Here is a 24,980-nt window from a genome sequence, read left to right as displayed (position 1 = left end):
TAAATTTACAGTAAAAGAAGTTAATTCGTGAGAAAAACAATGATGAATCTGGCTCATGGCTTTTAAAGTCGTAACTATTTGGGTTTATTCTCCTAAGTTTACGACTCTAAAGTGGTAATTCAAACGTTTTTGTGTGTTCCTCCTCATAAATCAGCATCATGGTCTTCCAGTAAAGACCGTTATATTAGTAACTGGACACAGACGTCTTTAGGTTTTATGGAGGACGCAGCAGATGATGAAGGGTGGAACTGACCGTCAGAAAACCCCGCCCACAGACGCGGCGTGACACTCCTAAGCTGCGGTTGTTTCTAGTTCACGAGTCCGAGTCGTTTGTGCGACTGGCGGTGGAGCTGCCCCATTTAGGAGACCCAGATGAGACCCTGAACATCCTGATCGGCCCCCGCAAACGGGGGCAGCAGCTATTTCCATCCCATGTCCTGCTGCTCGGCCTCTGGACGGCAGCGCATGGGGTTCACGTGCACGCACATGGAGCTTCCACGTCTGTGTGCATGTAGGATAGATGGCTACGGCCGTCAGAATGGTAACGACCGAAAAGGGATGAAAAAAAGGCAATGAAGCGTAAAATAGAAGAGGGGGGGGACGAACTGAAAGCAGAATAAGAGAGCAAGTTCTGGAGGGTCAGAAACGCCGTTCAGCTCAGAGCTTCAAGCTAAAGGTCACATTTCCAGGCTAGCAGGCCCAATTCCTCCCCCCACCCTTCGAGGGGGAGGGACATTTCTTCCCGTGGGTGTGCTCTGATGCACAAACGTCTAAACGTAAAGAAAGTAACGACTTTTTGTGGATGCATGACCTTTTTTATACGACCGATATGACGTAAACCTGAGCGCTAACGTACTACTGATGATGTCATCGGGTGGTACTTTTGTGTCACCCTCCGTTCTGAGGGCTACATGTGGGGGAAGAATTCAGATTCAGCCTCATCACGCCTCCGTCTTCATTGTTGATACCGCGCTGTTGGGTTCCGTAGTCCCACAGCAGCCCCCGGGGCAATCAGCTGATGCAACAAGTCCGTAGAGACGTTTAAGAGCTGCTATCGTTTACCGTCACGCCTAAACCCCGAGATGCCGCAGGAACGTACAGAGACACACTGCTGCAGCAGGACGGACGCCATCAGGGACCAGAGGTCACTGTGGACGGGATCACGTCAGGAGACTTTGTTCCTTCTTCCTACGTCTCCATGTGGAGAAGACAAACCGTTGGTCACTTCTGCTCCGAAAGGGACAAATGATCAATGGGAATATTATCAATTATTATCATGATTGATGATATGATGATGAGGATGATGATTCATCAGCAGCAGCTCCACGCAGGGAAACACTATATACTCTGTAACTACAGAGTACATAGTATTATTACTATAGTATTATATACTCTCTTTAACTACAGAATACACAGTATTATAACTATAGTATTATATACTCTATGTAACTACAGAGTACACAGTATTATAACTATAGTATTATATACTCTATGTAACTACAGAGTACACAGTATTATAACTATAGTATTATATACTCTCTGTAACTACAAAGTACATAGTATTGTAACTATAGTATTATATACTCCGTGACTACAAAGTACATAGTATTATAACTATAGTATTTATACTCTGTGACTACAGAGTACATAGTATTATTACTATAGTATTATATACTCTCTTTAACTACAGAATACACAGTATTATAACTATAGTATTATATACTCTATGTAACTACAGAGTACACAGTATTATAACTATAGTATTATATACTCTCTGTAACTACAGAGTACATAGTATTATAACTATAGTATTTATACTCTGTAACTACAGAGTACATAGTATTATAACCATAGGATTATACACTCTGTAACTACAGAGTACACAGTATTATAACTATAGTATTATATACACTCTGTGACTACAGAGTACATAGTATTATAACTATAGTATTATATACTCTCTGTAACTAGAGAGTAACTACAGAGTACACAGTATTATAACTATAGTATTATATACTCTCTGTAACTACAGAGTACATAGTGTTATAACTATAGTATTTATACTCTGTGACTACAAAGTACACAGTATTATAACTATAGTATTATATACTCTGTGACTACAGAGTACATAGTATTATAACTATAGTATTATACACTCTCTGTAACTACAGAGTACACAGTATTATAACTATAGTATATACTCTCTGTAACTACAGAGTACATAGTATTATAACTATAGTATTATATACTCTGTGACTACAGAGTACACAGTATTATTACTATAGTATTATATACTTTGTGACTACAGAGTACACAGTATTATAACTATAGTATTATATACTCTCTGTAACTAGAAAGTAACTACAGAGTACACAGTATTATAACTATAGTAGTATATACTCTGTAACTACAGAGTACACAGTATTATAACTATAGTATTATATACTCTCTGTAACTACAGAGTACACAGTATTATAACTATAGTATTATATACTCTGTAACTACAGAGTACACAGTATTATAACTATAGTATTATATACTCTGTAACTACAGAGTACACAGTACTATAACTATAGTATTATATACTCTATGTAACGACAGAGTACACAGTATTATGACTATAGTATTATATACTCTCTGTAACTACAGAGTACACAGTATTATAACTATAATATATACTCTGTGACTACAGAGTATATATTATTATAACTATAGTATTATATACTCTGTAACTAGAGAGTAACTACAGAGTACACAGTATTATAACTATAGTATTATATACTCTCTGTAACTACAGAGTACATAGTGTTATAACTATAGTATTTATACTCTGTGACTACAGAGTACACAGTATTATAACTATAGTATTATATACTCTGTGATTACAGAGTACAGTATTATAACTATAGTATTATATACTCTCTGTAACTAGAGAGTAACTACAGAGTACACAGTATTATAACTATAGTATTATATACTCTGTGATTATAGAGTACAGTATTATAACTATAGTATTATATACTCTCTGCAACTAGAGAGTAACTACAGAGTACATATTATTATAACTATAGTATTATATACTCTCTGCAACTAGAGAGTAACTACAGAGTACATATTATTATAACTATAGTATTATATACTCTCTGTAACTAGAGAGTAACTACAGAGTACATATTATTATAACTATAGTATTATATACTCTCTGTAACTAGAGAGTAACTACAGAGTACATATTATTATAACTATAGTATTATATACTCTCTGTAACTAGAGAGTAACTAAAGAGTACATATTATTATAACTATAGTATTATATACTCTCTGTAACTAGAGAGTAACTACAGAGTACACAGTATTATAACTATAGTATTATATACTCTCTGTAACTACAGAGTACATAGTGTTATAACTATAGTATTTATACTCTGTGACTACAGAGTACACAGTATTATAACTATAGTATTATATACTCTCTGTAACTAGAGAGTAACTACAGAGTACACAGTATTATAACTATAGTATTATATACTCTCTGTGACTACAGAGTACACAGTATTATAACTATAGTATTATATACTCTATGTAACTACAGAGTACATAGTATTATTACTATAATATTATATACTCTCAGGTGAGATGCATTGTTCATGTTTGTTCTGCAGGAACGTTTAAGCCCCTCTTGGTCTTTAATATAAAGAAGAAAAAAATGATTTTTTTTAAGGAATATTTTTCTTTTCAGAGTGAAAATGGCAAACTTAATATCCATAACTAGCATGGTACCATGGTGTTATGTGTACTGTTCAACCAGGAACAAAATACACAGAAGCACCTTTATTCATGATAGTTAAAAAGGACCAAAATTCAAACAATGAGAAGAAAATATGTTAAGGTGGTCTTTTAGCTTATTGGCACAGACATTTTCCAGCAAATCAGAGAGAGAGTTGAGTTTAAAACACCTTTGATGTCAATCATCTTTAGACGAAGCAAACATTTACATCCCAAAAAAACAGAAACGAGACAAAAAAAAACATTCAGAAGGTCTCCACTGACAGGAAGAACACATTTTTACAGTATTAACCAAATCTGCAGGTGTGTGAGCTTCTACAGACTAAACTCCAAACGTCTCTTGAACAACCGTATCACAGCTTTCCTCTTCACCCCCATGTTTGTCACATTTGGCCTGATCTCTGCATGCTGCTTCTCTAAAGGTGGACATCAGGCTGAACATGAAGTAAACTCCTGAGTACTCTGCAGGAAAACCTTCAGTAAACACTGCTGTTCCTGCAGGAAGCAGGTTTCTGTCAGCAGTCTTCCACGCTCAGCGTTTGTGTTACAGACCATGTGGCTGTGCTTCAGAGTCTTCTCCGCTGAGCTGAATCCTCCTTCAGCCAGAGCTCATTCAGATCCGAGCCTTGGCAGAAAGCGACTGCTGCCCGACGGACAGAAAATGACGGAGAGCGCCGTCAACCAGCAGGAATGAGGCCGAGCAGATGGTGAGGAGAAACCAGCAAACACTGCTGGAGGAGCTGTGGAGTAAAACCGCTCGGGCGGCAACAGAGACGTTAAAGAAGTCATAGGGGAGCTGGTGACCCCCCCCCCCCAAAACAAAAGACAAATGTCATTGTTAAAGCCATAAAGACCGCAGGTTTGAATCCACAGACGCATCCACCCACACGGTCCACAGCTGCCACTCATATTCAGACTGCATGCGTCTCTTATTTACATGCAGTTAGAAGACGCCTGCAGTTTTGACAATCTAAAGATAAAAAGGTAGGTACCAACATGGAGTCATCACTGTACACAGTACAGTACAGAGGTTTCCATCAACAACTGCTGGACGCTGGAATGCGACCGCCATGGTGTCGGTGCTGAAGGCTGAGAAGGTTTCAGAGAAACATTCCTGTTCCCCTGCAGGTCTGCACAAGCAGCAGCAGGTCGGCGTCTGGGTTCAGCATTCCAAAAGTCTAGCAGGGAACGGATTCCTAGAAAAATGCTCAAGACAAGCGATGCCTTCGCTCAACGAGTCAAAGGAGTCAGAGCGGATCAGAGCTGCAGCCAGGCTGTGAGCAAAGACCAGAACAAATGGAGATCTCCAGATGTTGCTGCTGGTTTCTGTACCTGCAGTGGATCAGAACCACATCAGAACCACATCAGCTGTTAGGTTCCGTCCTTCTCACCACTCTGTGTTTAAACGGTTGACTCTGCTAAATGCGTCAACTTCCACAGCTGAAACCACATGAGCCGTCAGTCAAACAGCCTCATTTGGCTGTGGGAATGTCCCCCACCAGCAACCTTCATTTAACTCCGCCCACACCACCACCCAGCTTGTTCTCCCAGCATCGTCCGTACAGACAGCAGCTGTTCCATTTTACAGAGAAAAAAAGACATTTACCTGGATTTCAACTAATGTGGCAGCAAATATAACATTCAATTCAAAAATGCAACCATATTCCAGGCAGACAGCGACACTGTAGACCTAACATTCTTTACCAGCAGAGTTCTACCAGTCATGTGAAGAAGAACATCCCTTAACCTGAATTGGACCTCTGTTCTGTCCAGGGACACCGGACACTGGTAGTAAACTCACCTGACCCAGGTAGGGCAGACACTAGCCCGACCCACAGCAAACCCTGAACCGTCTCCAAGCCACCGATCTCTACAGCAAAGAAGGGACTTGACTGTAGAACGTGGCATGAGCCCACACAGGAAATGAGCACAGCGGAAGACATTTCCTGATGGATTCTAATGCGCTGCCTGCTGTCCAGCTGACTGGGACAAAGCAGTGAGCAGTTGTGTTGCCCTCGTTTATCCAGCAGAGGCCCATCTTAGTGACAAACACACATGCAGCTAATCAGAAGCACTTGAGATCAGTTGCATAATGCACAGAAAAATTAGGAGGATTTTCAGAATGGAGGTTAGAGTGCTGCTCACAGGAACCAGAAAGAAGAATAGTCTAGATCCTTCAGAAAAAGATGTCTGTGTTGCATGAAGGCTAAACCAAAAACTACAACCTAGATCACACCACAAACCCCACCCACTTAGTGGAATTTGGACGATTTTGTTATTGAAGCTGTTCATTTATGGTTGAGATTTAAAACCAAACCAAAAGAAGCACCAACACCACCAGAACTTCAAATGTCTCAGACGTTTCCAGTGAACTCTACGGCCACATGAGCAACAGGAGAGAAAGACTTTAGAAGTTAACTTCTGTTGACAAAAATCCACCTGGAGCTGAAGTGAACGAATATTCCAGAGAATACTGCACATTCTGAACAAACACACAAACTACAGCACACTTTGGATTTAAGCACAACTGGACAACCACAACAAAAAGGTGGAAGTCAACACAACGGTCTTTCATCATTCCTGTGATAAGTACTGAGATTCAGTGAGTTACAGTCAGCCTGTAGGCTGTAAAACAATGTTTCCATAATTCAACCAGACTATCACACCCATGTTAGCCATCACGTCATTACAGAGCATTTCAAGCTAGTCGTGTTCAGCTACATTACTACAATTTAAATAAAAGCAACACAATTGTTACAGCGGGACAAAAAATATTCAGTCAGCCACCAATTGTGTAAGGTCTCCCACCTAAAAAGATGAGAGGCCTGAACATTTTCTCATAGGTAAACCTCAACCATAAGAGACTAAATGAGAAAACAAAATCCAAAAAGAAAACACTTCCTAATTTTTAAAGAATTTATATGTAAATTATGGTGGAAAATAAGTAACAAAAGTTCAACTCAGTACTTGGTTATAACCTTTGTTGGTAATGACAGCAGTCAAATGTTTTCTGTGAGTCTTCACAAGGTTTTCACAAGCTGTTGCTGGTATGTTGGTCCATTCCTCCATGCAGATCTCCTCTACAGCAGAGATGTTTTGGTCCATTCCTCCATGCAGATCTCCTCTAGAGCAGTGATGGTTTGGTCCATTCCACCATGCAGATCTCCTCTAGAGCAGTGATGTTTTGGTCCATTCCTCCGTGCAGATCTCCTCTAGAGCAGTGATGTTTTGGTCCATTCCTCTATGCAGATCTCCTCTAGAGCAGTGATGTTTTGGTCCATTCCTCCATGCAGATCTCCTCTAGAGCAGTGATGTTTTGGTCCATTCCTCCATGCAGATCTCCTCTAGAGCAGTGATGGTTTGGTCCATTCCTTCATGCAGATCTCCTCTAGAGCAGTGATGTTTTGGTCCATTCCTCCATGCAGATCTCCTCTAGAGCAGTGATGTTTTGGTCCATTCCTCCGTGCAGATCTCCTCTAGAGCAGTGATGGTTTGGTCCATTCCTTCATGCAGATCTCCTCTAGAGCAGTGATGGTTTGGTCCATTCCTTCATGCAGATCTCCTCTAGAGCAGTGATGTTTTGGTCCATTCCTCTATGCAGATCTCCTCTACAGCAGTGATGTTTTGGTCCATTCCTCCATGCAGATCTCCTCTAGAGCAGTGATGTTTTGGTCCATTCCTCTGTGCAGATCTCCTCTAGAGCAGTGATGGTTTGGTCCATTCCTTCATGCAGATCTCCTCTAGAGCAGTGATGGTTTGGCCCATTCCTCCATGCAGATCTCCTCTAGAGCAGTGATGTTTTGGCCCATTCCTCCATGCAGATCTCCTCTAGAGCAGTGATGTTTTGGCCCATTCCTCCATGCAGGTCTCCTCTAGAGCAGTGATGTTTTGGCCCATTCCTCCATGCAGATCTCCTCTAGAGCAGTGATGTTTTGGTCCATGCAGATATCTAGAGCAGTGATGGTTTGGTCCATTCCTCAGTGCATATATCCTCTAGAGCAGTGATGTTTTGGTCTATTCCTCCATGCAGATCTCCTCTAGAGCAGTGATGGTTTGGTCCAATACTCCATGCAGATCTCCTCTAGAGCAGTGACGGTTTGGTCCATTCGTCCATGCAGGTCTCCTCTAGAGCAGTGATGTTTTGGTCCATTCCTCCGTGCAGATCTCCTCTACAGCAGTGATTTTTTGGTCCATGCAGATCTCCTCTAGAGCAGTGATGGTTTGGTCCTTCCCTCCGTGCATATATCCTCTAGAGCAGTGATGGTTTGGTCCATTCGTCCATGCAGGTCTCCTCTAGAGCAGTGATGTTTTGGTCCATTCCTCCGTGCCTATATCCTCTAGAGCAGTAATGGTTTGGTCCAATCCTCCATGCAGATCTCCTCTAGAACAGTGATGTTTTGGTCCATTCATCCATGCAGGTCTCCTCTAGAGCAGTGATGGTTTGGTCCAATACTCCATGCAGATCTCCTCTAGAGCAGTGATGGTTTGGTCCATTCGTCCATGCAGGTCTCCTCTAGAGCAGTGATGTTTTGGTCCATTCCTCCATGCAGATCTCCTCTAGAGCAGTTATGTTTTGGTCCATTCCTCCGTGCAGATCTCCTCTAGAGCAGTTATGTTTTGGTCCATGCAGATCTCCTCTAGAGCAGTGATGGTTTGGTCCATTCCTCCATGCAGATGTCCTCTACAGCAGTTATGTTTTGGTCCATTCCTCCGTGCAGATCTCCTCTAGAGCAGTGATGTTTTGGTCCATTCCTCCATGCAGATCTCCTCTAGAGCAGTGATGGTTTGGTCCATTCCTCCGTGCATATATCATCTAGAGCAGTGATGTTTTGGTCCATTCCTCCATGCAGATGTCCTCTAGAGCAGTGATGGTTTGGTCTATTCCACCATGCAGATCTCCTCTGGAGCAGTGATGGTTTGGTCCAATCCTCCATGCAGATCTCCTCTAGAGCAGTGATGGTTTGGTCCATTCGTCCATGCAGATCTCCTCTAGAGCAGTGATGGTTTGGTCCATTCGTCCATGCAGATCTCCTCTAGAGCAGTGATGGTTTGGTCCATTCCTCCGTGCATATATCCTCTAGAGCAGTGATGGTTTGGTCCATTCGTCCATGCAGGTCTCCTCTAGAGCAGTGATGTTTTGGTCCATTCGTCCATGCAGATCTCCTCTAGAGCAGTGATGGTTTGGTCCTTCCCTCCGTGCATATATCCTCTAGAGCAGTGATGGTTTGGTCCATTCGTCCATGCAGGTCTCCTCTAGAGCAGTTATGTTTTGGTCCATTCCTCCGTGCATATATCCTCTAGAGCAGTAATGTTTTGGTCCATTCCTCCATGCAGATCTCCTCTAGAGCAGTGATGGTTTGGTCCAATCCTCCATGCAGATCTCCTCTAGAGCAGTGATGTTTTGGTCCATTCGTCCATGCAGGTCTCCTCTAGAGCAGTTATGTTCTGGTCCATTCTTCCGTGCAGATCTCCTCTAGAGCAATGATGTTTTGGTCCATGCAGATCTCCTCTAGAGCAGTGATGGTTTGGTCCATTCCTCCGTGCATGTATCCTATAGAGCAGTGATGGTTTGGTCCATTCCTCCATGCAGATCTCCTCTAGAGCAGTGATGGTTTGGTCCATTCGTCCATGCAGATCTCCTCTAGAGCAGTGATGTTTTGGTCCATTCCTCCATGCAGATCTCCTGTAGAGCAGTGATGTTTTGGTTCATTCCTCCGTGTAGGTCTCCTCTAGAGCAGTGATGTTTTGGTCCATTCCTCCGTGCAGATCTCCTCTAGAGCAGTGATGTTTTGGTCCAGTCCTCCGTGCAGACCTCCTCTAGAGCAGTGATGTTTTGGTCCATTCCTCCATGCAGCTCTCCTCTAGAGCAGTGATGTTTTGGTCCATTCCTCCATCCAGATCTCCTCTAGAGCAGTGATGTTTTGGTCCATTTCTCCATGCAGATCTCCTCTAGAGCAGTTAGGTTTTGGTCCATGCAGATCTCCTCTAGAGCAGTGATGGTTTGGTCCATTCATCCATGCAGATGTCCTCTACAGCAGTGATGTTTTGGTCCATGCAGATCTCCTGTAGAGCAGTGATGGTTTGGTCCATTCCTCCGTGCATGTATCCTCTAGAGCAGTGATGGTTTGGTCCATTCCTCCATGCAGATCTCCTCTAGAGCAGTGATGGTTTGGTCCATTCGTCCATGCAGATCTCCTCTAGAGCAGTGATGTTTTGGTCCATTCCTCCATGCAGATATCCTGTAGAGCAGTGATGTTTTGGTCATTCCTCCATGCAGATCTCCTCTAGAGCAGTGATGTTTTGGCCCATTCCTCCATGCAGATCTCCTCTAGAGCAGTGATGTTTTGGCCCTTTCCTCCATGCAGATCTCCTCTAGAGCAGTGATGTTTTGGCCCATTCCTCCATACAGATCTCCTCTAGAGCAGTGATGTTTTGGCCCATTCCTCCATGCAGGTCTCCTCTAGAGCAGTGATGTTTTGGTCCATTCCTCCATGCAGGTCTCCTCTAGAGCAGTGGTGTTTTGGTCCATTCCTCCATGCAGATCTCCTCTAGAGCAGTTATGTTTTGGTCCATTCCTCCATGCAGGTCTCCTCTAGAGCAGTGATGTTTTGGTCCATTCCTCCATGCAGGTCTCCTCTAGAGCAGTGATGTTTTGGTCCATTCCTCCATGCAGATCTCCTCTAGAGCAGTGATGGTTAGGTCCAATCCTCCATGCAGATCTCCTCTAGAGCAGTTATGTTTTGGTCCATTCCTCCGTGCAGATCTCCTCTAGAGCAGTGATGTTTTGGTCCATTCCTCCATGCAGATCTCCTCTAGCGCAGTGATAGTTTGGTCCAATCCTCCATGCAGATCTCCTCTAGAGCAGTGATTGTTTGGTCCATTCGTCCATCCAGGTCTCCTGTAGAGCAGTGATGTTTTGGTCCATTCCTCCGTGCAGATCTCCTCTAGAGCAGTGATGGTTTGGTCAATTCGTCCATGCAGATCTCCTCTACAGCAGTGATGTTTTGGTCAATTCGTCCATGCAGGTCTCCTCTAGAGCAGTGGTGTTTTGGTCCATTCCTCCGTGCAGATCTTCTCTAGAGCAGTGATGTTTTGGTCCATGCAGATCTCCTCTAGAGCAGTGATGGTTTGGTCCATTCGTCCATGCAGGTCTCCTCTAGAGCAGTTATGTTTTGGTCCATTCCTCCGTGCAGATCTCCTCTAGAGCAGTGATGGTTTGGTCAATTCGTCCATGCAGGTCTCCTCTAGAGCAGTGGTGTTTTGGTCCATTCCTCCATGCAGATCTTCTCTAGAGCAGTGATGTTTCGGTCCATGCAGATCTCCTGTAGAGCAGTGATGGTTTGGTCCATTCGTCCATGCAGGTCTCCTCTAGAGCAGTTATGTTTTGGTCCATTCCTCCGTGCAGATCTCCTCTAGAGCAGTGATGGTTTGGTCAATTCGTCCATGCAGGTCTCCTCTAGAGCAGTGATGGTTTGGTCAATTCGTCCATGCAGGTCTCCTCTAGAGCAGTGGTGTTTTGGTCCATTCCTCCGTGCAGATCTTCTCTAGAGCAGTGATGTTTTGGTCCATGCAGAACTCCTCTAGAGCAGTGATGGTTTGGTCCAATCTTCCATGCAGATCTCCTCTAGAGCAGTGATGTTTTGGTCCACTCCTCCATACAGATCTCCTCTACAGCAGTGATGGTTTGGTCAATTCGTCCATGCAGGTCTCCTCTAGAGCAGTGATGTTTTGGTCCATTCCTCCATGCAGATCTCCTCTAGAGCAGTGATGTTTTGGCCCATTCCTCCACTGACTCCCCATCACACAGGACTGTGCACTAAATATTCAACCAGACCTGCCCCTTCACACCTTTCAGACCTTGCTCGTGTTGCTGCACCCACACGTTCTCTCAACTCCCCAGGAGCATTCAGGCGCTTTGGCCTATTTTCTAACTATATTTTACTGCTGCTGTGTTTTTAACCGTTTTTTCCATGTTTGGGTCCTGATAAAGGAACTAGAGGTATTTCGTACATATTACAGCAGGTAAGTTTAAGTTTTTCAGTCCAACACCTTAAAAGGTCAGCTTGTTGGCATGTTTGTAATGTGCAAACTACCATTTTAGTGGACTATCCTTTTATTTTCATATTTTTTGTCAGAAGCTTTTGTCAAAAGCTGCATTTAGAATCGGTTGTGATTTATTAAGAGAAAGATGCGTAGGATGTAGGATATAAATCTGAATATTTCTGTGCGTACGCACGTCCTATGTTTCATCCGTACGCCACTTCTGACGCAAATCCTACGCAAAGTTTTATAAATAAGGCCCCAGATCTCGTCAAAGATCAGGGACCACTGTGGTAAAACACCCTTTAGAGGAAAAGTTGGTCCTCTCAGAGCTTCTAGAGGGGTTCATTCATTGAAGCCCCTCTCCACTCTTTGTTTCTGTGGTCTAAGCGTCCCCAGTGCTCTTTTCATGATGATGATGCTGTTTGTAGCCAAAATTCAAAAACATGTCGTTTTCTAGGACATAGTTTCTGCAGAGCGGCAGGAGGTCATTTGAAATTCACCTCTGAGTTGTGGGTGGGACTGTAGGCGCAGAACAACCCCCCCCCATTGCTGAGAGCTCTTTGTTTACACCCTCTCCTGCTAGCTTACAGCCCCTCACACCCCTAAGGTAATATTAGCAGTGCAACAAAAACAGCAGCAGCATCAGATCCATCCATCCGTCCAGTTCTGATCCAGATTCCAGCTCAGACTAGGAAAACAAAGACGTTCATGGATCTGTCTGTCTGCAGGTGGATGATCAGAAAGGGGCGGAGCTTGGAGGCTGTTGCCCCGCCCATTTCTGTAGCTGCATCTCAACTGAGAGCTTTTTCAAACTGCAGGTTTTTCATCTGCTCCTGGTCCACCATGATTTAAATAAAGAAACACGCAGTCTTACTCTGAATTTGATAAATGTTCTCCTTCAGGATGCTATAGATGCTATTCTCCTTTTTTTGTCTTTATTTTGCTCCTGACGTTGAGTTGGAGTTGTGTTCCAGGTAGCATCACCTCCACAGCTGCAGGGGGCAGTATAGAGAGAAGGTGGAGCTAGGAAGACGTGTTAAATCAGGTGACAGTGCAGGTGAGGGTTTAGTCTGGCAGTCATGGGGAGATCCTGACAAACACTTTAATGCTTGGATGACTTCAGTGACGCCATTGGTACATTTAGTTCAGTTTCATATTTATACTCTGATATTTGAGGGAACAGTTTTCAACTAGTAAAATGGTTAAACGGCCCAATATCTGCAAAAGTTTGAAATAACAGTATTCTCTGAACCTCCATTTCTGATATCCGTTTAATTCTATTCTGTTTATTTGAAGGTTCTGAAGCTCTCATCTGTTCTGGGTGGGAGATAAATAAACGAGTGGAGTCGTCCTCCGTTGTCTCCTGAGGCTGATGGAGTTAGCAGCCATTGGAAATGAGGAAGAATAACTGGACAATGCTACAGGGACATGTTGGAACCCCCAAAACCATCACTTTCATTGGAGCGGGTCTTTGAGACCCAGAGAAGATTCTCCCTGCAGACCTATCCAGCCCTAATTACACTGGCAGTCAGTCCCTCAGTGACTGGCCTACTTGAATAGATGAAAAACTAATCCCAAAGGAAAAGTCAGATTTATCCTCCTTTCAATAATGTGGGCGGGGCACCAACTCCAGAGGTAACCTTGAATGGAATACCTGGACAGACAGAACCTAAAGTCCCGCTCCAATCATCTTCTGATCGGTTGTCAAAGCCTTCCCAGCTGTGTGGTTTTCTAGGACATAGTTTCTGCAGAGCGGCAGGAGTTCATTACAAATGGAAGCAGATTTAGCCCTCTGACGATTTCCCATCATTCCTTTGTTTACTCTCTCTCCTGCTAGCTTACAGCTTTTCACAACCCCAAACTAACATTAGCGGTACCAAAACGGCGAGCGACAGATCCGTCCATCCGTCCATCCTACATCCAGATTCCAGCTCAGAGATTTATAGTCTGCTCCTGATTCATCAAAGAAATCCTCAAACAGTTTTATAAGAACATGTTTTTCACTGGAGTGGGTAGGATGTGGGGAGCCCCCCCCATCACTCTGAACACTAAATGCAGTACTATTGTGGAGGCTTGTCAGGAGCACAGTCATTATGCTGACAGCAGATGCCCCGCCCACCTCAGCTGGCACAAATATCCGCTTCCAGACAAAACGGTACCCAAGCAAAGCTGGACGAAGAAAGTCTGTAGCAAACGGGATGAGGACCTCCCACATCTACAGGGACACCGTCCACCGAGAGAAAGGATGCAGCTCAGGTGTCTCTGCTTCCAGCCTCCTGAATCCATGTCCTCCCAGGAAACATTCAAAAACGGCGTGTGATGTGTAGCGGGCAGTCTTCCATCTCTCCCAGGAGACTTGAAACCCATCTGCTGTGGGGAAAATGAGCTGCAAACGGCAGAAACTGGGCTTGGCAAGTGAATGTAGGCGACAAAATCCACCACTTCAGCTCTTTAAGGGTTTAAGCTTTATGTAAATGAAAATGCAAATCAATGTTACATTTAGTCGTGCATTAAAAAATGTTTTTTTGCTCTTTCAACTATAATTTAAAATTCTTTGTTTTAAAGTGATTTCAACTGTATTGCAGTGTAATTTGTCATGTTTTTGGGCGGAGCTCCATGTCTCCACGTCAAACGTTGGTTTTCACTGATCAGTGCTAAAGTCACTGCTGCCACAGCAGCGCTGAATGCAGATGTTAGAGTCGCGGTCCTTCCGGGATACACATTTTCTTGGTTGCAGCGTCCCTCAGGTTCACCTTCTTTCAGCAGAGGTCAAAGGTCAAAGGACTGATTCCTATACCAACCTGATAAGGTGATTGTGACGGTGTGGCACCGTCAGATGGTGATGGGACCCACACTGTTATTCATTTTAGGTTTAAAACTGTTTCCTGTGACCTTACCTGTGGCCTAATAGAGAGCCCCGCCCCCTAGGAGGGACGTATGGGTCAAAAGGAAGCGTCACAGGAAGTGAAAAGGGAGAGTGACAGCGGTGACACAACCTGATGTGGCCCTGCGTGGAGCAATTGTGGTGCTCAAAATTCTTGAATAAGGAAAGAACGCTCCTACCTTGGCTCCTCTGCATCATTTCCCTGCAGGACCCCGCGACAGTGATTTACAGCAAACGCCCCAATCCTTGAGTCCACGCCATATTTCCACTCGTTTTTCATAAATTATAGGAAAGTCCGTTTTCTGTCAGGATTGGGCGCCATGTCCAAATTGAAGGTATGGACCGTTTATGGACTTTGACCAAAAGCAGTCAGGACCACACGTCTGGTACAAAAGCCCAAGTACAGGAAGACCAGTCATTGGTCCTCAGGACCTGGATGAACACTTATCAGGGCAAATGGGTCAGCCACGACCCGAGGGCGAGTCGTCAACACAAAAGGCAAGACTGTACCCGGACTGTTTTGCTGCTGCTGCTGCAGTTCATGCAGCAGACATTCAAACCAACGTTTTCCTAGAATACCAGTGTTTTCATGAGACAGATGGAGCTCAGCGCAAAAGACAGAAAAAATATCTATCAGTCTGTTCATGATGAGAACAGGTCCATAGTGTAGCTGTCAAACTCTCCTGCTGCCACAATTACAAGCACAAAGAGTGCAATGTCACATACTTCCACTCCATGATTACCCCAGACTATAATTAGCTCTCCATCTTTGTTTCCATGGGAATGAAGACTTGGCTGTGCACAGCTGGGCCTTCCACTGTTACGACAGAGCGGCCGACTCCCGAAGCACAGGACGCTTTTCCACAGCCCGGTGGGTCTGTCAGTGGATCACTTCCACTCCAATGAGTCCAAGCATCACAGCTCCGTATTTAACCACTGTCCCAGATCCCCCCCCCCTTATACACGCCTGAGCTGGCAGAGGAAACTCCATTCCAGCAGAGCTCCTCCCATTTCACAGATGTTTCCAGTGGAAGAAGCTTTTATTTTGAAGGGACAGTGCAACAAAAAGCCTTTTTTAGAAGGTGCTGCAATAAGAACTGGAACCCCAGGCTGCTAATGGGCAACTTCCCTTTCACGCCACACGTGCAGCAGAGACAGTAAGTCAGGCTTCAAACTACAGGAAATGCGTAGTAATAGAGGTGTGACCCCCAACATGCACCCCCCAGTTGGACTGCAGTTCTACCAGTCCTAAACACCAAGCAGCGACACGGAGGACGCCGCCGTCTGTTCAGCTGAACCTTAAAGACAAATATCAGCATCGGGCGCCTCCATCAGAACGAACACGCCAAGATTCCATCTTCAGATGGCGAGGAACCCACAAACCCGCATCATTTAAGTCGATTCGTGCGTCCAATTCCCGTTCACCGTCTTGGTTTTAACAAAGTCGCTGCTGCGTCTGTCCCAAAGAGCGTTCACCTGCAGCTCCCGCCGCTTGTGGGAGGAGCTTCTGTCAAAGGTTTTTCTCGACCTGATCACAGAGGACGAGGATGAGGAGGGATTCCGTCCATTTATCTGGAAGAAGTGTACAAAAACAGCGGCAGGACAGCCAGTGGGAGGGGCTTATAGCCGAACGGTGACAGAATCTCTTTTTCATGTATAACTTTGGGGTCATTTCTAGAAGCAGTCAGTCAACCACCTTGTTTATCTGGACAATCTGAATCTGTATTTATGAATAGGAATATCTTGAGTTCAGAGATGTCGATAATATTTTGTTTTTATGAATTGGCCTCAATGCTTCATGCATTTATGTGTTTCTCTGCGTTTGAAGACCTGAAAGATTTTTTAAATAATTATTGTAGCTTTTTATTTTGTTGTTGCTGATCTGAACTGGACTCCAAAACCCCGACACCATCTGAACCGGGAGCTTTGAGACCCCCCAGGTTTGGTCTCCTTTCTATAAATGTGGCTTTCTTTATGAGGAAACGCCCCCCCTTCCCTCGCCAGATCAGCTGCAGCCGTCCCCCCCCCAAAAGCCCATTCAAGCTGTGTACCCGTCAGGCCTTCAGGTGCCCAGCGGGGGCCGAGCACATCCAGAATGCAGAAGCCCCGCCCAGCCCTGCACATCATGACGGAGGGACTGTGAGGAGACCCTCCATCCGGGGCCCTGCCCCCCGCCGCCGGGCCTCAGGGGAAACGTGGAGATGAATCAGCAGCAACCGTGCTGGCGAGCGGTGGAAGTGACAGAAAGGTGACAGCATCATGACTGTGAGGTTAAGGCCGGGAGCCTGAGCTGCAGCCAGCAGAGCCGTGAAGCTCCACAGCAGAGGAAGAGGAGGAAGAGGAGGAAGCAGGTGTGTGGGGCAGAACTGACAGAAGGTGAGGGGTGAGGACCTACAGACGGGCACTTACCCCTGGCAGACAGCTTCTTGGTGTTGATTATTTTTGCAGCGTACTCCTGTCCTGTGGAAATCTTCATACACCTCCTCACCACAGAGAAGGCGCCCCTGCAGGACACACGTGCACAGTTACATGCATGGAAGGGGAGCTCATCCTCCCTCGGCGCTCTGACACGTTTTACATGAACTATTGATGCAAACAGTGAGGATCTAAGGTCCACTCATGTTCAGCTTAAAGCTGCAGCTCTGACAGAGAACACATTTGGGCGTAATGGGAGGTTTTCAGCCCCTTCAGAATGAAAACGATCCGTTTTGGAGTCTGGATGCACCTCAGATGTTTAAGGCTGGACTTCAGTCTCACCATCTTCTGATCCATTTGCAAAGCGTTTTGCCATTTGTAGCCAAAATCCAAAAATCTGTGTGGTTTTCATAGTTTCTGCAGTTCATTAGAAATTCACCTGAGTTGTGGGCGGGGCTGTTGGCGCCTGCCAGGTGACTGTAGCTTCTACGTCACAACCACTAGCTTTGTCCAACGACATCTCTGCTCCGGATTCACCGCCATTTGACAGAAACGCTCAGAAATGCCGTTTAAGCTTCGTTCATCACCTGAAACTCTGTTCCTGTTGATCCGTTCCCACCCCCATCTTTAATCTTCCTGACCTGCTGCAACTCCCTCCCATCTCACCCTCTCTTTCTTGCTCATCTGTATACGTCAGTCTCTCCCTCTTTACCGCCCTACCTAGCATACACGTCATTGTATGCCCCTTGTATGACCTTTGACCCCTCCACATCACCTTGCGCTGCATCTCCTGTTGACTCTTCTCAGTCCTCTCAGCGTCCCGCTTCTTCTCAGTTGGCCTCTAACTCCGTTTACACTCCTCCACCTCCTCATTCCACCACCAAGAAAGCTCCGACCCGTCATCCTGACCACATCAGCTGCAGTTCTGACCATCAGTGCTCCTCCCTCCACCCTGATGGGTCACCCCATGTTCCTCAAAGAACGTGTTCACCAGAGACATTTCCATCTTTAAATTAACCCCATCTGTCCTTCTATGTTCCTCTCCTGGATACCAAACCTGCCCATCACCTCCTCACCCGTTTCCTGCAGCAACATGTCCATTGAAATCTGCACCAATGACAAACTAAATCCATGTGTAATCTCTCATAAATAAACTGATAACTAAACCAGAGTTTAATGGAGATGGGAATCACATCTGAAGGTCCTAAAGCTTAACACATGAATAAATATTACCTGTCAAACTGCAACAAAAGGTTTTGGAAATAAAAACACACTTCTAGTTTTAATAATTGTTCACGTAAACATGGATCATAATTAATCAGGAGACTTGTAGACCCCTGACTGATTTTTTTAAATGTTTTACAAAATGATCCAACTGGGTGTGTATCAGTATCAGTGAATCTGATCCAAAACCATCTGATTGGGACATAGTTACTGGTCAAACTGGGTCAACGGTAGATGGAACTTTATTTTGATGCTTTTGCTTTAGGAAAAAGGCACAGGTGGAACAAAGAGCGCCTGCTTTCTGAAGGCAAAGTCCCATATTTCCACATAAAATAATTGCACCCCTACTCTACATCGCTCTGGGTCAGATCCATTTCCAGTCCATGAACCGGGCCACAATGCTCATGGCAGCTGTTGTGTGGTCCACATGTGACCCCAAGTCCAGTGAAGATGGCTCCCTGCCGATCTAAACAGATGCTAAGGCCTGAAAAACGCATTCCAATCATCTAAACTATTGGAAAGTCTTCCCAGTGCTCGTTCCATGATCATGATGACGTTTTTAGCATACATCTCACATCCTGTGTGGTTTTCTAGGACCTAGTTCCTGCAGAGCGGCAGGAGCTCATTAGAAATTCACCTCTTCAAGCAAGGAGCTGGCCCCCCAACTGCAGCTTCTGCGTCACAAACAGAAGCTTTTTCCAACAACATTTTTATCTGCTCCTCATTGACAATGATTTGAACCTAAAATACTCAGAAATACGGAAGCTGAAAACGGCCGGCCTTACTTTATTTGTTTTTCACCATTTTCTGACCTATACAGATTAACAACCATCTCCTTAGTGACAACCAGATAATGAAGATCTACTGCAGCGTCTCTCTCTCTCTTTACGGCACTGAGACGTTTCTGCTTGGAGTCCCTTTGGTTTGTGGTTATTTTGTGGTTACTGTAGGCAGGAACCAGCAACTCTCTACAACAGAAACTTGGTTTGTAAGTTATTTGTTCACTCCTCCGTCTCTTAATGCCGTCTCATGCACCAACCCCCCATCCCTTCACCCCGCACCCTTCCTCTATTACCCTAAAGCCGCCCACAACAGTTGATTGACAGGACCCAGGGCCGACAAACGTCTCTGCGTGGTGCGTTCACTGAGCTCTGGACATTAGCGGAACACGCAGCCCAACTCAGTCCACTACAACGCTTTTTTCCTTTTCCTCAATCTGCTGCCAAACTAAACCGTTTGTTTAGCCCCAGAATAACTGATCAATCTTCAATTGATCAGTTCAATGGTGGTGCTGAAGGTGTCGCGGCTGCAGCTGCACAGGCAGCTGTGCAGGCGGCTGCAGCTGCACAGCCGTCTGCAGTTCAGTGATCCTGCACTTGTCAGTTTCATCAGTGATCAGATGAGGGGATCAGGCGTCTGCTCGGATACAGAACGATGCACCGGGACCGCATGGAAGGACTGCATGTCACTCGGGCTTTTAGGATGACAAATAACTTTTCTGGTTATGAGACGCCGTTAAGGCGTCTGAGGAGCATAGCTCCACCTATGAATCAAAGCAGACTAAGAATCAACTTTGGGGAGACTTTCCTTCGCAAGTCTTAGTTGTCAAGCACAAAATATGGAAGTGTTAATGGCCGACGAAGTGTGCATCATCAGAAATTAACACACAACATGGAAGCCTGAACCGAACCAAAGTGCGTTAATGCTGATAATGCACACTTCAAAAGGTCATTAACTGGCTTATACCATGGTCAGTTACAAAAGCAATACATATTAACCAGGTTTTAGTCATTAATTCTTGTTTTTATTTCGATTTGGATGGCTTTTCTCACAAAAAGCGGACCATATGTTACGTGATGCGGCGCATATAGTCCGCATGGCGCAGCACCAGCACCACCGCTGCAGTCAAGATTCGGCGATATATCTATGCTGATCGTACCGATGGGTTGAATAAAGCATCAGTTCAGAGAGAAAGTTCTCCTCTAACCGCTTGTTTTTATCCAGATGACGAAGCAAATGGTTCTTTTAAAGAAGCCGGCGCAGCTTAAACAAAACATTTAAGCTAGGTGACCGGAACTTCTTTTTTGACTGTGCGGTTATCATGTTTTAATGCATACCCAGCAGCCAATCAGAATCGAGTATTCAACTGGACTATGGTATAAGTAAGGGTTAATGGCCGACGAAGTGTGCATTATCACTTTTTAACGCACTTCAGGTCGGAGGGTTCAAGCTTCCACGAAGTGTGTTAAAAAGGGATAATGCACACTTTGAAGGTCATTAACCTGCTTATGCCACGGTCACTTACAAAAGAAATAAATATTAACCAGTTTTTAGTCCTTAATTCTTGTTTTTTTTTCCAATTTGGATTGCTTTTCTCACAAGTCTCACAAGCGTCGCGCCGCCGCTGCAGTCAAGACTCTGCGATATAAAGAAATATATCTACGCTGATGATCACGATGTGTTCAATAAAGCATCAGTTCAGAGAAAGTTCTCCTCTCACCGCCCGTTTTTCTCCAAATGATGAAGCAAAAGGTTGTTTTAAAGAAGCCGGCGCAGTGATGCAGAACGTTTAAGCTAGGTGACCGGAACTTATTTTTTGACTGTGCGGTTATCACCGTGGTATATCACTTTTTAATGCACACCCAGCAACCAATCAGAATCGAGTATTCACCCGGACCATAAAGAAAGTTAAAACGGGGAAATCTGTGCAGGAAAGGGAGAGAGAGCGACGCTACAGCGTGTTCTTCATCATCTTGTTATGATGAGGAAACGGTTAAAAAAAAAAGTAGTGCAGGACGTTGTCAGCTTCTGTATAGAAATGTTAGAGAGAAAGGCTACAAAAACGTGTCGGAAACACCAGAAAGCCTTTTTCTTCCTTAAGTGGGTCGACACATTGTGGGTCTAAACATTCATGTATGTCAGGACAGGTTTCATCCATTGACTGTATGTAGAACTGGACTCAGCTCGGTCTGAGTCAACATTTAAAGGCAACTAGTGTCACCAATCAGGAGTGAGCTTGTTCAAAGGCCACACCCCTTCCACTGAAAGCAGGAGAATCTGTCAAAGGTTTAAGCTGGGGGCCATGCTTTCACTGAGGCATCTGATTGGTCAGTTTTTAAAAGAGGATTTTCAAGATGTTTTTAAAAAAAGGCATCAGCTCCAGAACGGTTCTTCTGACCAATAGAATGACTGACTTACAGCCGCTTACGTCTATAAAAGTCTATGAGATTTTGGCTTCTTGGAACCACTTCCTGTTTGGAACGTGGGGGGGGGGGGGTCCAATCAGTCCCGTTGCCATATACAGTCAATGGTTTGACCCAACTGCTGTAACAGAAGACCAAACAAACAGACACTGAGCCAACGTCTGGCCCGGTTCCCCGATTCAGGCCCACAGAACCAGCAACAACAACTCCAAAAGTAACCAGGACCGACCCAGGAAAGTGAGGTTCCAGGCTGACGCAGAACCGGTCCACAGGTCAAGGAGGACCATCTCAGACCAGAACCAGCGTCCTGCAGCTGCCTAAGTGGCTGAGGCCCGGTTTTAAAGTCCAATACGAGTCTCTGTGACGTCACCAGGCGAGCCAGAAACCGCCTCAAAGCAATCCCGCCTCAGATTCCTCAGATTTGGAGCCGCGCCCTTCCAGAGTAAACACAGGTGGAGTGTGATGCGCATGTGCGTAAAGGCACGTCCCACCAACACCTGGACAGGTCGCACGCGCCTTCTTCTCACTAGGAAGCGCGAACTAAGTGTGTTCATGTCCGTCATTGTTTAGTCTGGAGCCAAACGGAGGTTCGAGCCCCAGTTAAGGAAGCCCAAACTCAGGCTCCAGTTCCACGCCGCGCGTGGATTCCGGTGGACGCGCAGCGCTTCTCGGAATTCTCCGAAACCGTCCGACGGCGGAGACACCGGAGCTTTAAAAGTGCGAAAGAAGTTCTCCGGTTCTGTTCCCACTAACGGGAAACTTTGTTTGTTTGTCTGTTTTCCACGGAGGCGCGTGCCGCCCCGCGCAGGTGGACGGAGGCGAACCGCGGCGTTTCTGCCCTGCAGGTTCGGAAGGAGGCGGAACTTACTTGCCCAGCTCCTCGTACAGCTGGTACTCATCGGTGAACCTGGTGCAGGTGGTTGAAGCCATGATCACGCCTGTCAGAACTCCGCGTCGCTGCGTCCCACGGCGGTACTTCCGGTCGGTTTGGAGGCGTGTCCGAGCCGCGCGGAACCGGGTCGTTGCTGCTCCGCGCTTCCGTTCAGAGTTCTGGACCAAAACTCAGGAGCGTCTGCCGCGTCCGCCCGCTCTGTGACACGGATGACAGGAGCGCCGCGAAGTCCGCTTAAATACGCGGAGTCACATCCGGAGGGAAACTTCAAAATAAAACGCACGGAGCAAAGTATGGAGCGCTTTTTGTGCCACTATTCCAAGCGCGACACTCAGTGAGCGTAAAACTAAAGCAAATCTCTGTGCTCACTAAATTATGATTGAAATTATACACTTGAAACAGAAAAATATTTACCAATTCTCCCTCCAGACCACCAGTCTCTCCTCTGCGCCTGAAACGGAGACGGTTACCTGAAATGTGCCACAAAAGCCGTCAATCACAGACATGACGGTTACTGTCTGTGTTTGGGGGGCTTTTGGGGCACTTTTGTAAGCTGGAGCCCTGCTCTGTTCACCAATATTACCATCTGTGTGAGCTCAGACACATAAGCTGTGAGATATTTGGACTGTTTTAGCCTGAAAGTGAAGAAAGCTCCACTGCAATGAAAATCCTGTTTGGGGTGTTTTCAATCCTTCCCATGATGGAGGACATACACAAAGGAAATTATTGGACAAAGTCTTTCTTTGTTCAATCAGGAGTCTTTACAAATGAGAAGGTTGTATTTGTGACGTAGAGAATAGAGTGCGTGGGCCACGAGCTCAACGGTCAGCTCCATTCTGATGCATCCTTGTAGACGACTAGATCCACAAACACACACTTCAAAAAATAGAACGTCATGAAAAAATTCATTTCCATAATTCCATCAAAAATGAAACTTTCATAGACTTTAGATCCAGGACTCCCTGTTTAACTGATGTCAGGTGTTTGTTTTGATCCCAGTTGGGGTTCCAGCTGATAAAACTCACAAAAACAGGATCTCAGAAGAAACTCTGGAGAAATCTGCCTAAATTCTGCAGGACATGAATGTTTGAAACTGTTTCATCTACTAGACTCTAAGCACCTGCACAGCTTCCCCACATGTCATGAACCGGGTTCTGTTCGGTCCGATGGTCTCAGTCAAATGTGAATTCCGTGGTGACGCCAAAACAACAGAACATGCAATAATGTCATGTGACAAGAATGCAGGACAACAAAGAATAAATACAGAATATTATTCAAAGAATAGGAAAACGGAAGCTACACAGGAAAATACCCAACGTGTGACTTTATTAGTGTACAAAGTTACACACTTTTACTGAAATGTTTCAGAAGAAAACAAAGTTGTTCAGGAAAATGTAGGTGGGACTCAGGCAGAGAAAGAGTTCAGTAAAAAAAATCAATCCCCACTTCAGACTAGGTAGTGGCGGCACCACAAAGATGTTTACCAGCTGCCAGAAGAAGATGAAAACCTGCAGAAAGACTGGAACAGGTGGAGGAACAGCTCCAAGAACCACATTCAGGGGACGGGCTCCAGCTGTCGGGTTCCTCGGGTCAAACCACATCTAAGCACAGACCAACGGGGGAAATGTCCCAACTGTCATTTTTTTTAAATTGTACTTCTTTGATGGGAATTATGGAGATCAATACACTTGATATTATGTTTTGTTTTTTGGAAAGTGTACGTCTTTGTTTTCCTCGTCTGAGCTGGAATCTGGATCTAAAGTTTAAACTGGACGGCCGGATTGCTCCAATGTTGCTCGCCGTTTTTGTTTGGGGGTGTGAGGGGCTCTAGGCTAGCAGGAAGAAGCAGACAGATCTGAGTTGTGGGTGATAGAAAGAGGGGCGGGGTCGCTCCACGTCAACGATCTCACCCACAACTCAGAGGTGATTTCAAATAAACTCCTGCCGCTCTGCAGAAAGTAGGTCTCAGAAAACGACACAGGTTTTGGGATTTGGGCTGAATCATAATTAAAAGACCAGCGGGAAGACTTTGACCAAAGATCCAGAGATGATTGAGGAGGAACTTTAGGTAAAAAATAACAGACTTAAAAGCAAAAAACAATCATTGCATTTTTTGGAAGATATTCAAATTACCGTAAATTCCGGACTACAAAGCGCACCCGATTACAAGCCGCACCCACCCATTTTCACGTGTTTAATTAGTTTTATACATACACAAGCCGCGTCAGAGTACAAGCCGCGCATGTGATAGGCGATATTGTCATCCTGACAGATCACGGCCAGCAGCCCAGAGTGAGAGCAGTTCATTAGCACATTGTGGGTGGTTCCAGCTTTGCCTCTGGCTCATGTATTTGAGTGTATCGACATCTGTCAAACAGCATGGACCTCTATTCTGTTCACAAGTTCCTCAGTTATGGTGTTTTTATTTCATTTTTTTTTTACTTATTGACAATCTAGGGTATCATACATAAAATTACAAACAGTAACCATATAATCAACATTACATCCCTCAGTTATGATGAGGAAATTTACAT

At 45.0% G+C, this 24,980-nt stretch overlaps 1 protein-coding gene across 8 annotated transcripts in view; it reads right to left on the bottom strand.

Annotated features, from left to right (window-relative positions):
- Positions 1-22,693, bottom strand: part of camk2d1 (calcium/calmodulin-dependent protein kinase (CaM kinase) II delta 1) — an 81,677-nt gene extending 58,984 nt beyond the window's left edge. For 6 of the 8 annotated variants that reach the window (XM_078936561.1, XM_078936563.1, XM_023965797.2 and 3 more), the window contains exons 1-2: positions 22,423-22,688; positions 17,122-17,216 (exon numbers count right to left, since the gene is read on the bottom strand). In XM_078936561.1, coding sequence (XP_078792687.1) covers positions 17,122-17,216; positions 22,423-22,484 — 157 coding nt within the window. In that variant the 5' untranslated portion in view covers positions 22,485-22,688. Of the gene's footprint in view, positions 1-17,121; positions 17,217-22,422 lie in introns of all 8 variants that reach the window. The other 2 variants (XM_023965800.2, XM_023965801.2) reach the window with 1 other exon arrangement.
- Between the last annotated feature and the right edge of the window lie 2,287 nt (positions 22,694-24,980).

This window comes from Oryzias latipes, chromosome 18 (assembly GCF_053564925.1).
Source record: "Oryzias latipes strain Hd-rR chromosome 18, Olatipes_Hd-rR_3.1".
Taxonomy (NCBI): Eukaryota; Metazoa; Chordata; class Actinopteri; order Beloniformes; family Adrianichthyidae; genus Oryzias; species Oryzias latipes.
This window is presented reverse-complemented; position numbering and strand designations above follow the sequence as displayed.